Source organism: Zeus faber (assembly GCF_960531495.2).
Source record: "Zeus faber genome assembly, chromosome: 22".
In the NCBI taxonomy this organism is placed as follows: domain Eukaryota; kingdom Metazoa; phylum Chordata; class Actinopteri; order Zeiformes; family Zeidae; genus Zeus; species Zeus faber.
This window is the reverse complement of record NC_137209.1, coordinates 10,359,361-10,371,860: the sequence shown is the minus strand read 5'-3', so window position 1 is coordinate 10,371,860 and position 12,500 is coordinate 10,359,361. Positions and strand designations below refer to the sequence as shown.

General features: G+C 54.2%; 1 protein-coding gene across 1 annotated transcript in view; it reads left to right on the top strand.

Moving 5' to 3' along the window:
• Nucleotides 1-3,670: 3,670 nt before the first annotated feature.
• The window catches only part of efnb3b (ephrin-B3b), a gene marked incomplete at both ends in the record, with an annotated part of 67,036 nt that continues 58,206 nt past the window's right edge, over nucleotides 3,671-12,500 (top strand). The window contains one exon of the mRNA XM_080023175.1: nucleotides 3,671-3,786. Coding sequence (XP_079879301.1) covers nucleotides 3,671-3,786 — 116 coding nt within the window. The remainder of the gene's footprint in view (nucleotides 3,787-12,500) is intronic.

Sequence of the window (12,500 nt, the reverse complement as noted above, 5' to 3'; positions counted from 1 at the left end):
CTACGTTGAGAACCACTGCTCTACTGTACTGTACTGTAGTCCGTCACGTTGTATTAATATTGATAATGCAATAATATAATAAATCCAGGTGCTGTTCTGTCGCCTGTGGACCAGCAGGGGGCAGCAGAGCCAAACGTTTGACTTTCCCTTTCACTCACCCTAACGCATGACCCCGCGTGTGTGTGCGTGCGTGCGTGCGTGCGCGTGTGTCACGTTGTTCTCCATGCACCCGGGGGGCTCCCCCTCCGGTGTAAAAAGGCCGCGTGTGTGGGGGCCCCCCGACCCCCAGCGTGGACGTCGCCTCGGCCCCTCCTGCTTCTCGTCAAGCCGAGCGCTCCACTTTAAACTGACACCGTTCTTCCCCGAGTTTGTCATGCTGCAGGGCAGGAAAAGCGCGGTCGAAAGAAGCAGCGAGGGCCACACAGAAGCCACGGCATCCTTTGTTTAGACTGGAGCGTGTAAATGACGCTTCGGAAGTGGAGGTTCGAACATGATCTTGGAATAACTGTGGGGAGCCCCTTTCCAATTCGGTAGCGCGTAGTTTCCATCGAAAAGTGCTGCGATCAGCCGAAGCTCGGAGCTCTGCAACTCCGAGTCGGCGTAGTTCCCACTCCCACTCTGTTCTAGATTAGGAAAAAACAAAACAAAAAAAAATAAAAAACGCCAGCGCCCGCCGCGAACGTGTTTGTTCCGCCAACGTGTACGTTCCACAAGCTACAGCGGTTGTGGCTGTGGTGTAGCTGTTCACGTAACGCAATAAAACACCGAGTACTTGAGAGCGACGCGGCGACGTCTTGAAAAAAGAAATCTTTGTTCACCGTGAACGGTGTGCACCGCCATGGTGCTGTGCGTCTGTTATCTCTGCAAAATCGGGTCAGAGCCAATCTGCCACGAAATTCCGATTTACAATCCTGACTTAATTGGCCGTTTCTTTGCACTTTACCAAGTAGGAGGTCGCATTTCTCCCAGTTCCGGCTGCTGCGGAACGCAGCGTCGATACAGCACTGGCACAGGCCTCTGTTGACGTCATCTGGCACAGAGTCCTGTGTCAGTGCCAATGTTAAGATTATAAAGATAAATGTTTTGCTTTCCTTTAATGCATTTATTTATTACGCATTTATCTATTTAATGTTAATATGTTTATACACATATAATTTATATATATAATTTAAAGGTTCAATGTGTAGAATTAACGTAACAGAATTGGCAGCTACGGAATATAATATTCATAAGTGTGTGTCGTTGGTTTTTAATCCCATGAACATAAGAATCGTTGCGTCGGCGTTACTTTAGAATGAGCTGTCTCTGCACAAAAAAAAAAACCTGTGCTCTTGTCATCCCGCGGGTCGTCCCCAGGACAGAGTTATTGCAGCAGTTCTTGACGGTTAAAGAGTGAATAAAGAGTTGCATTGCAGGTTGAGAACTTGAACTCCCCTTGCAGACTAACTCTGTCCTAGATGCAATGGCGTACAAATACTCCGTGTTGTATGCCCAGCATGCTGACAGCACAGGTTACATTTATCTTTTATAATAATAAAATAAAATGAACATGGAGTGAGCCCTCTTTATCGACATACGGAGCGGGCACGCTTCACGGGGGCGGCCATGTTGCACCACCCTGTCTGTTCTACAGCAGCCCAGAACGGACCTGACACTGCCTCTCGAGGGGGCCTTTCACGTCTCGCGGGGAGGCATATTGAGTCGGTTGCCGTCCGCAACACTAAATTATAGGCACTGCACCTTGAAATATGAATTTGCTCAATATTTTGCCTTCGGATATTGAGATCAAATTTCTGTTTTTTTTTCTTGGTTTTCGGGTGGCCATGGGAGTCCCTTTGACTTGACTCCCAAAAGAGAAGACGAATTACCAGCCGATTCAAAACAAATGTCTTTATTTGCATGGGAAACGCACATGTACACTGCCAATGTGCGTGGGAAGCTACAAGTGAGCAATAATAATGAGCCCCCTCCAACAAAAAACTGCGCGCGCGTGTGTGTGTGTGTGTGTGTGTGTGTGCGTGCGTGTATATGTGTTTATATATATATACATATATAATAAAATATATATCATAAAAATATATAATAAAAATAGGAACAATTCCATACAACAGGTAAGTGAAGATAGCCCAGTGCCGTCATACCGGCTGAACCCGGTGGGGGCGCTGTTGCTCTTCCATGGGTCCACGTGTGTGTGTGTGTGTGTGTGGGGGGGGGGGGGTCAGCGACCGGGTGTCCGCGGGTCCGAGTCGAGTCGAGTTTCCCTGCGTGTCCCTGTGGGAGGGGGAGGCAGGGAAGGAGGGAGGGAGGGAGGGAGGAGCAGCACCCGCCCAGAAGAAGCGCGCTCCGCTCCTGCCGCTCGGAAAGATGGAGGTTTCCAGTTCCCTCCTCCTCCTCCTCCTCCACCTCCTCCTCCTCCTCCCATCATCCTCCTCCTCCTCCTCCTCCTCCGCCCTCCCCCAGCCCGCCGGGCGGTGAGAGGCGGCGAGTCATTGTGGGAGTCGCAGCGCAGGGACTCGGACCCCGGCAGAGCGACCAGAGGGACCGGAGCGACCAGTGGAACCAGTGGAACCAGTGGAACCGCCGACCACGCACTGTGCGCGGCGGGGTTCGATCGCACGGTCCGGGACTCGCGTCTCATTTTCCAGGGCGCAAGTTTTTTTTTATTTTGTTCAAAGTGGATGTTTTATCTTATATGGGTTTTTGTTGTTGTTGTTGTTCTTGTCGTTGTTGCCTCGGGATGTCAGTTTGCGTCCTTCCTTCCCGAGTCTGATCCTGGATTTGCCTCTTTTTTTTTTTTTTTTTAATCACTTTTCCTGGGATTTACGGATTTACAGCTTCCCCCCCCCCTTCCCTTCTTATTTCCTAAAGGGGAAATAAAGCATCCGGGCGGAGGGGAGAGAGAGGATGGAGCTGTGGACAGGAGTCCCTTCTTCTCCGTTTTAGACCCTTTTCTGTCTTTCCCCTTTTTGAATCATACACCCTCGCCTCGTTTCTCTTTTGTCCATTTTTCTTTTTTTTTTTTTTTTGAACATCTCTCCATGACTGTCTCCATCCTTTCCCACCCCAGAGCCAGATGATGTGGTGAGAGGGGGGGGGGGGGCCGCGGGGGGGGGGGGCGGGGGTGCGTGTGATGGGAGAGGAAGCCCACGCAGGTCGACACGGAGAACAGGGGAGAGAGGACAGAAGCCAGGGGAAGTAGTTGCTCGGCTGCTCGGTTCCGTCTGAGAGCGGCGGCGGCGGCGGCGGGTCGGGGGGGGGGGGGCGGTGTGTGTGTGTGTGTGTGTGCGTGCGCGTAAAGAAATCGCGAGAATTGTTCGCGATTTATTCGATTTTCGCCCGGTTGTGTCGCGCGTCGGGGGAGACGTACCAGCGCGACGCGCGGACGAGGACGAGGACGAGGAAGAAAGGACTCCACCATCATCCGGGAGGGATGGGATGTTCCTTGTAGCGGCGGCAGCCTGCGCCGCGGAGGACACGCCGATCCAGCAACTTTTTTTTTTTTTCCGACTCGATGCGTGGGTCGTTCGATCCGATCTCATTCGGGTTGATTTTCCTCCACGCGCTGACAGTCGGTGCTCTTTGTTAGAACCCGCCCCCCCCCACCACCACCACCACCCCCCCAACCCTCATCCTGTTGATGGGGTTTTTTATTCCGGGGCTCGGGGTTGAGATGGCGTGTCGAGGCGGTCTGGGCGGAGCGGGGATCCTGCTTGTGTTCTTGGTGGATTTACTGGGGTCGGCGGCCAGCAACATGGAGCCCGTCTACTGGAACTCCCTGAACGCAAGGTGAGCGCGCTCAGACGCCCAAGTTTTTGATGTCACTCACTTAAAGGATGGAGGAGAACATCCCTAATCTTGCAGCGCGGAATAAGTCATAAACACATGCGGTTGTGTTTAACGCAAGTTCTGTAGATTTATATATGTATTATTATTATTATTGTTATTATTGTTGTTTTATTTACACAACATTTTATCTACATATTTATCCATTCATTTGTTTTATTGTAATTGTGTTATTCCTTTGTTGTAGCTTTTCAGAGGTTGTTGTTCCTCTGAAAAAAAAAAAAAAAAAAACAAGAACAAACTACGTTTTGAATGAAAATGTTTCAATATATAATATGTAAAATGTTCCGATGGTGACCGAGCCGCCAGGTGAAAAGCCCCAAACTTTGTTCACAACTTTCGCCCCAGCTCCACGGCGGCTGGCGCTCATGTGTTGAATATCGTGACCATGACGGCCGTCATTTCTCTCTACAAGTGAACTTTACGAAGCTTGGCCAAAGGGGCTGAGGCCTAATCTCACAAATCCTCATAATAGACCCGCAGGCCCATAACGCTCCATCCGTCCGTGTTGTGAGATGACCTTGATGAAGCAGGCCCGGCCTCCGGGCCTCTCCTCAGAACCCGCCGTCTGGCCACTTTTCACACACTCATTTGCATTTTCTCCCCCTCGAGAAGGTGTCAGGCATTAGCCGAGGAAATGTCATTTTAAACACCTCTCAGCCGTCGTCCTTAATGACCAAGACCACTTTCCTCACACCTCGGCCAATTTCCGCGTCTGAGCCGACACCCGGGCCGCCTGGCCTGGAACACAACGCTACGTGGCTTATATGGGGGCCATTAGTGCTGCCGGGGGTCCTTCCAGAGACGAATAGGTTTTTAATGCGCCCGTGTTCCGAGGGCCACGGCCGGCCTGGTCTTCTCCTCCATCCAGACGGATGAAATGTGATTCTGCAGAGGCACGAAGGCCCTAATGAGGGGCTTTCGTCAGATTCACCCTACGGGGAGCCTATTTGGACGCGGCGGGGGTCACCGTGAGCGCGGAGCTGGCGGTGTGGCGCTTCTAAGGCCCTCGCAGGTGATTCGGGGGGGGGGGGGGCTTTCTTTTATGAAGGTTTCTTTTGGCGGATGGGTGTCAGCTACGCCGTCAATCGGTCCTGGGCTGAAATTAACAGGGTTGGCCTCCATAGTCGTCGCTCCTATTCGACCACCCCCCCTCCCCCTCTTATTGGTTGTGTCACGGAGCGGCTGTGTTGTGTCCTGCGTGCCACTTAATTCACTTTGAAGTCAGATAAATGTTTAAATGTCTTTGAAGACCTTTGTGCGGCGGTCACATGGCGGAGGTTGACTAATCTCTTATTGCCTGAAGGCGAAGCAAAACCCGAGCTTTCGGCTGCAAAACATCACCTTCTGCTTGTTCAAAATGGTGTGTACATGTGAGCTGAGGGCTACACACACACACACACACACACACACACACCTGTTAGACGCCTTAAAATAGCCAAAGTGAAGCGGCGGGAGCGAGGTGGTCTCCACCGGCAGCAGCCGTGCACGCATGGCTCCCATCCCGGCGTGCGGTTAACCCCTCCGCCCCGCACCGATCGGCTGCTTTGAAGTGTCCACCGTCCACCTGCAGCGCTGCCGCTCCATCGCCCCTCCCTCCCTCCCTCCCTCCCTCCTTCCTTTCTCCCCCTTCCACATCCAAGAGCAGCGGCGCCCTGCCTCGCTGCTATCTCGCCTCCCCGTCACAGCGTCTGACATGGTCGTCCTTTCTCTCTCTCCCTCTCTCTCTCTCTCTCTCTCTTTTTCTCTGTGAACCTTTTTAACCCTCTGTTTGCCTGTCTCTTGCATGTCTTTGTGAGACAATGACGCGCCCCCCCCCCCCCCTCCCCCCCTGAAAGAAAACCCAGCCACCGACACACACACACACACACACACACACACACAAGAGATTGTGCCATGGCCTGACAGCACTTTTTCATGTGTACTCTTATTAATCCCTCTGGGGGAAATTAGTTCTCTGCGTTTACCCATCCTAGTATCTGACACATCTAGGAGCGGTGGGCTGCCAGGTAGCGGCGCCCGGGGAGCAGTTGGGGGGGGGGGGGGGGGTAAGTGTCTTGCTCAAGGACACCCACCAGCAGGGAATCAAACTGGCAACCTTCCGATCACAAGGTGACCCGGTCTACCTCCTAAGCTTCTGCCCCCTTATTGACCGAAGGGGTTTGAGCCAAAGCCTAGACTGAGTGTGTGTGGGTGTGTGTGTGTGTGTGTGTGTGTGCGCGTGTGTGTGTGGTGTGTGTTTGTGTGTGTGTGTGTGAGCGAGCGTGTGGGGGTGGACACAGCAACTTCAGCTCCCAATTTGAGAAGAGTGTGTTATTTCACAATTGGATCCAAGCCGCTCGGTGTTTGTCGGGCAGGTGTCTTTAAGAGCTGCAGCACATCTGATGATTTTATCTCGGAAAAGAAGCAAAAATAGGCGAATACAGACACGCTCTCTCTCTCTCTGTCTCTCTCTCTCTCTCGTGTTTGTCTTTCTTTTTGCGTGTGTGTGTGTGTTTGAGTCTGCGGAGGTCAACCAAGTGGTTGAGTCGCTCTTTTATTGACGACTACATCACTAGAGACGAGTGGCGGCTACACTCGGGCGTGCCAGCAGAAATAAAAGCAGGTCGAGGGAGGGAGCAACGAGGGAGAGAGAGGGGGGGGGGGGAGAGAGAGAGAGAGAGAGAGAGAGAGAGAGAGAGAGGCCAAGCCGTGTAGAGAGGGACTTTAACAAAGGACAGGCGCTCGTAGATGACATACCACGGCTGTGTGAGAGGGAAAGAGGGAGGGAGATGGAAAGAAAACAAGGAGAGAGAGAGAGAGAGAGAGAGAGAGAGAGAGAGAGAATGAGTAGTGTGTGTGTGTGTGTGTGTGTGTGTGTTGGGGGCGGGGGGTGGTGGAGTGTTGGGCGGGCGGCAGAGCCAGTCCTAACCCTTGGTAAATCGATACCGGTTAAGTCTCGAGTGCCAATACAGGTTCTGCTCGAGGAAGGGGAGAATTGAACTGGAACGATCACCTTGGGGAGGGAGAGCCCCCCCCCCCCACACACACACACACCCCTCCCACAGGGCATGCATTATTCCCACCTCCACCCCTCCACACCTCCGCCCCTCCACACCTCCAACCCCCCACCCTCATCCCCGGGATCTGCTATTATCGGCCTTACACCCCACGCCCCCTAATCAGAGATCCAATCGCTCACATTAGCGCCCCGGCAACACGGGCATGCAGGGCGGCTTCCTCACACGCGCACACACACACACACACACACACGCACACACGCACACACACACACACACACACACACACACACGCGCACACGCACGCGCGCGCGCGCGTTCGAATCCCCATTTAAATCCCTGCATCCCTCCAGATCGGAACCAAAGTCAGAATCTCAACACTCCCCCCCCCCCCCCCCCCGCTCTCTCCGCTCCGGTAAACGTCTGTAGATTGTTGTAAACGACTGCCGAGGGCGCCGCCAGCCCCCCGCCCCGCCGCCCCGCCGCCCACGCCCCGCCCCCGATTCCACCACCCACCACCACCCCGTCCCATCCGCCGCTCGCGGTGACTTGTACTACAACCATCCCATCCTCCCCACCAGCTCGCAGAGCCACATTAAAATTTTAATCTGCGCTCCTCCACCGCCACCCCGCCCCCCCCCATCTTCCCCTCCACCGTTTCTTCACCCCGTCTCTCAATAATTCATTAATCGCCGGCTAATTGGCGGCAGATAAAAGACTAGCTAACTAGGCTAAGTGTTTCAGCTACAATGAAAAAATAAAGGGAAATTGAAAGAGCCCCGTCCCTCCCCCCTCCAAAAAAAAAAAAAAAAATTGCTGGAAATCTCGACTTGGGCAAGCGACAGAGGCTCAAGCGAGGGAGGGAGGGTGGGGTAACGGTGTTAGTGGGTCAGAGCGAGGACCACCAGCACTACACCTGTGCACCACACACACACACACACACACACACACACACACACACACACCACCTCCCCTCCCCTCCCCTCTCCCCTATGAATAATGCATAACGTGGAGCTGAGGTTGTATGGATAAGCAAGCTGCAGCCCGGAGGGGCGACAAGCCTCCTCAGGCCAAAACGGTTAGATAATATCCGCTGGATTGTTTCATCGGTTTATTTAACTTTTAACTTTAACTTTTCAGAGAGAGCGCGATACACAGAATGGGGGGGAGAGAGAGAGAGAGAGAGAGGGAGCAAGAGAGAGGGAGAACGAGAGGAAAATGAAACGCACCATTAGCTATGGCTGCCTGGTCAAAGTAAACCAGCACCAAAGCGTCATTTCTCTGCTCTCTCTCTCTCTCTCCCATTACCCTCTTATTCTCACCCCCCCCCCCCCACGTGAGTGCCGTGCAGCAGAGAAGGCAGTGTGTGAGTTTACGAGCTGAGAGCAACAGGAGCAGTGAAAAGAGTTTTCAGCTGATGTGGCACAAAGGGTGAAAAGCCAGCGATTCACGGTCTCTCTCTCTCTCTCTCTCTCTCTCTCTCCCTGAAATACCTCAGGCGTGGATGTCACTCATAAAAATAAAGAAGGCAGCCAGATAGATGGACAGGTAGACAGTGGTAGGTCCGTGGCCATGTCTAAAATCCTAAACATGTGAAACCACACTTGAGAGCTGACGTAGCAGTGTGTGTGTGTGTGTGTGTGTGTGTGTGTGTGCGTGCCTGTGTGCGCGTGTGTGCCTGTGTGCGTGTGTGTGTGTGCGGGCGCAGACGGCGCAACATTTATTACGCGCCGAGACGACTCTCGGGGGGCTCCACCTCTCCTCCCATCTCCGTCGGACATGTGTGTAAGTGTGCGGACTTGATTTATGTCTCTCGCCGGGCGCCGCGGGCGTGTAACACACACTGACCCCGTATGGTAAACACAGGAGACGCGCGCGCGCACACACACACACACACACACACACACACACACACACACACACACACACACACACACACGCACACACACACACACACAGAGGTAACCCTATTGGCAGGCTTCGCAGCCCTTCCACGTTTCACTCATTATTTCGTCGCTCGATTATTAGTTTATTTGGCAGAGGCCGTGTGCATTCATCAACATCATAACAGCAATAAAGCCCCCTTGTAAATATGCTGGGGTTAGCGAAAGACCTAATTTACTCCCCCGCCCCCGCGCCCCCCCTTCTCCCCCACCTCCACCCCCGGGCATTAGGAGTGACTTTGGGATTTTGGTAATTGTTAAAAGTGCTGATGATTACGATGAAGGAGATTAAAAGTGTGTGGCTGGCTGAGCTAATGCTGATTGTTGGAACGCATGCAGAGGCACCCAAACTCTCTCCGGTTTGTCTGGATTTGCATGGGCACACAAGGGCCCACACACACACGCACGCACGCACACACGCACGCGCACGCACACACACACACGCAGGGCGTCCATACCATCCCTGCCGGGCGCCAGCAGAACAGTAATCCGGGCTGCGAGGGTCTGGGAGGGTCACATGTGTGTCCCAGCGTCGCCGGGCAGATTGCCCTGGGTGGCTGAACCCGCAGCTCAGCCCCTTAGCGGGGCCAACGCACACACACACACACACACACACACATACACACCTGCCCCTCATTAGCTTGCTTCACAACACACCCTACTCTAAGCAGGATCATCCACCCCTCCTGGCGGCATTTGGACTGGCCCAGGTCAATCCCCTGATGCCCCCTTCCTCGGCCTGTAAGAGTCAACCACCAGGATGGGAAATCGTTGTGTCAGAGAGGGGGGGGAGGGAGGGAGGGAGGTGGGGTCTCCAGATCAGGTTGATGAGAACCGGGGGGCTGGAGCGACGTCTCCTGATGGGCCTGGTTTCAACCCTCAGGGTTGAGAGGTTGTTGTTGTTGTTGTTTATTTTTTATTTTATTTTATTTTTTCTACCAGTTCCCTCTCTCTCGAACACCACAGATACCTCACACGAGGAAGAGATGGACGGCGTCAAATCATTTTGTGTGTGTGTGTGTGTGTGTGTGCGCGCTGTCTGGAGTGGCTCGTTGGAGGTTGGTGGTCTGCTCTGCCCGGAAATGGAAGCCGTAGAGTGTGTTGTGCCTGTGAGGGAACGTTTGCGTATGTGTGTGTGTGTGTGTGTGTGTGTGTGTGTGTGTGTGTGTGTGCGTGTGTGTGCGTGTGTGCGTGTGAGTTTATCTCTGATTTGCAGGGGCCCCACTCTTTTACAGAACTTGCAAAAAAGCCCCAAACAAGAGACAGGTGCTTTGTTCCACCCCCCACCACCGCTCGCCTCTCTCCTCCCCTCCACCACCGCCACCTCCACCCCCACCCCCCCATCCAAACTCCGAGCTTATTCCTTCCTGTCACATTCATCAAACTGCACCACCTCCTCCGTGTCCTTCGCCAGCGTGCGCACGTGCTCAAAATGCTACTTTGGCTAAAATCCGGCCCAAAATTGTTCCAGAAGGGAATGTTAAAGAGAGCGTGTGTGTGTGTGTGTGTGTGTGTGTGTGTGTGTGTGTGTGTGTGTGTGTGAGTGCGCATGCTCGTAAATCTGCACAAGGGAGACAAATGAGTGTGTTTACTGGTAAGCAGCTGTGCATCGTCGCAGCCAACATTTTGGCTGACATTTTTAGACACGAGTGCAAGAGAGGGCGGAATTTGGTGGAGAAGGAGGAGAAGGAGGAGGTGTGTGTGTGTGTGTGTGTGTGCGTGTGTGTGTGTGTGTTGCGTGTGCGGGGGTGGGGGCCAGGGTGAGATACAGAGGGGGTCCCGGGGTGGGGAGTTCGAGGAAGACGGAAGGGCCGTAGAATAACAGAGTGAAGGGTTAGAACGAAGGGGACGGCGAGAGAAGGGGAGGTGGAGAGTGTGAGGGAGGGAGATTACCCGGGGGGGAGATGGATGGTGTGGGAGCGCTGCAGGGTCCGACAGCGGTGCCTCTTGATGCCACGGCGGCCAGATAAAGAGAGTGACGGATGGTCCCCCGGTCAACGCCCCCCCCCCCCCCCCGACCGGCCGCGACCCCTTCCCCCTCCCCGGCAGCGAGCGAGGGCCCCGGCATTCCTCTCCGCCGACACATCCCATAATATCCCTCCTCCACCTCCACGTGGCCACCGTGGAGGTGAACGGATAAACGTCCGAATGGAGAGAATTAAAAACCCCGAATTTTTTTTCCGACGTCAAAACCGAACAACCGCAGCCACGCGGTGTGCCCCCCGACGCGCAGTCCTTGAAAGCCCGGGCGTCTCGGCATTTATATTCCAGGCACCTCGGCGCTCCCATTCAGAGCGACCTGGAGTCGGCAGAGCCGCTCTGTCCAACAAGTGGCCTTGTCGGGAGGGTTTTCTCTTTGGATTCGTTTTTTGTGTCGGGGGTGATGGGGTGTGTGTGTGTGTGTGTGTGTGGGGGGGGGGGGGGGGGTCTTTCTTTTCCGGTGTTGTGGAGGTTCCGGGAAAGCCGGGAGACAAGCGTTTTGTCCCCGAGCGTCACAGCCTTTTACAGTAATCTTTGTCCGTTGACTTTACAATTGGGGGCAGAGATGATCCCCCCGCACTTAAGAGGCTTTTCGGAGGGGAAACCCCGGCCGCGGCACATTACACGTCCTACGACTGCAGCGGCCGCCGCAAGCCCTCCCCGCCCCGAGTCCCTTTCCCTGAATCTTGGCCGGATCATGAAAGTGTGTATTTATTACCGCTCATACGTCCGCGCCTCATATCGTGTGATGTTCTCCGCGGCTCACGCTCGGCAAACACTTGATTGTTTTTCCAGCCCTTCCAGCTCGCTCCTCCGATGTGTGTGTGTGTGTGTGTGTGTGTGTGTGTGTGTGTGTGTGTGTGTGTGTGTATGTGTGTGTGTGCGCGGGCGCCTTCGCCGGCGCGTCGGGCGCTCGGGCATACGTGTGCGTCGTTCCAATTAGCAGTTAAAAGACCATACTGTGAGGGCCGGTCCATCTGGCTTCGGCATTAGCCGGCGGCTCTTAGCAGTCCGCGGGGGAAGCTGACCTCGTCTCGCCGAGCAGAGCGGGGGGGGGGGGGGGGAATAAACTGCGCACGGCCCATTTCCCAGTCCCAACATTATGGCGTAATTTGGGGGGGCGGGGGGGGGGGGGGGGGGGTGACCGGCCGCTGGAAATGGACGATTAAGATGGAAACGCGCGATCGAGCGAAATTCGTCAGCTCTCAGCATGTAAACACGTCGAGGCGGTGTGTGTGTGTGTGTGTGTGTGTGTGTGTGTGTGTGTGTGAGAGTTCTGTGGAAGTTGGTGATCGCATCTTGGCGACCCAGGCTACCTCACCCTCTCAATGTGTGTGTGTGTGTGGGCATGTGGGTGTGTGTGTGTGTGTGTGTTTGTGTGTGTGTGTGCGTGTGCACGTGTGTGTGTGTGTGTGTGTGTGTGTGTGAGTTCTGTGGAAGTTGGTGATCGCATCTTGGCAACCCAGGCTACCTTACCCTCTCAATGTGTGTGTGTGTGTGTGTGTGTGTGTGTGTGTGTGCGTGTGTGTGTGTGTGTGTGTGTGTGTGTGTGTGCGCGCGCTTAAGTTGTACTCAAATCTGCTTGATCTCCAAATGTCCATACAGCAGATTTCGTTTTGGCTGCCTGTTTTCCACCATGTTTAGAGGATAACTCGATTTTGAAAAAGGTTCCCGGGTTCACCCAAAGCGCTCGTTTCACCCCGACGGGCGTCGGATTCGGTTTCTCGGTTTTTCT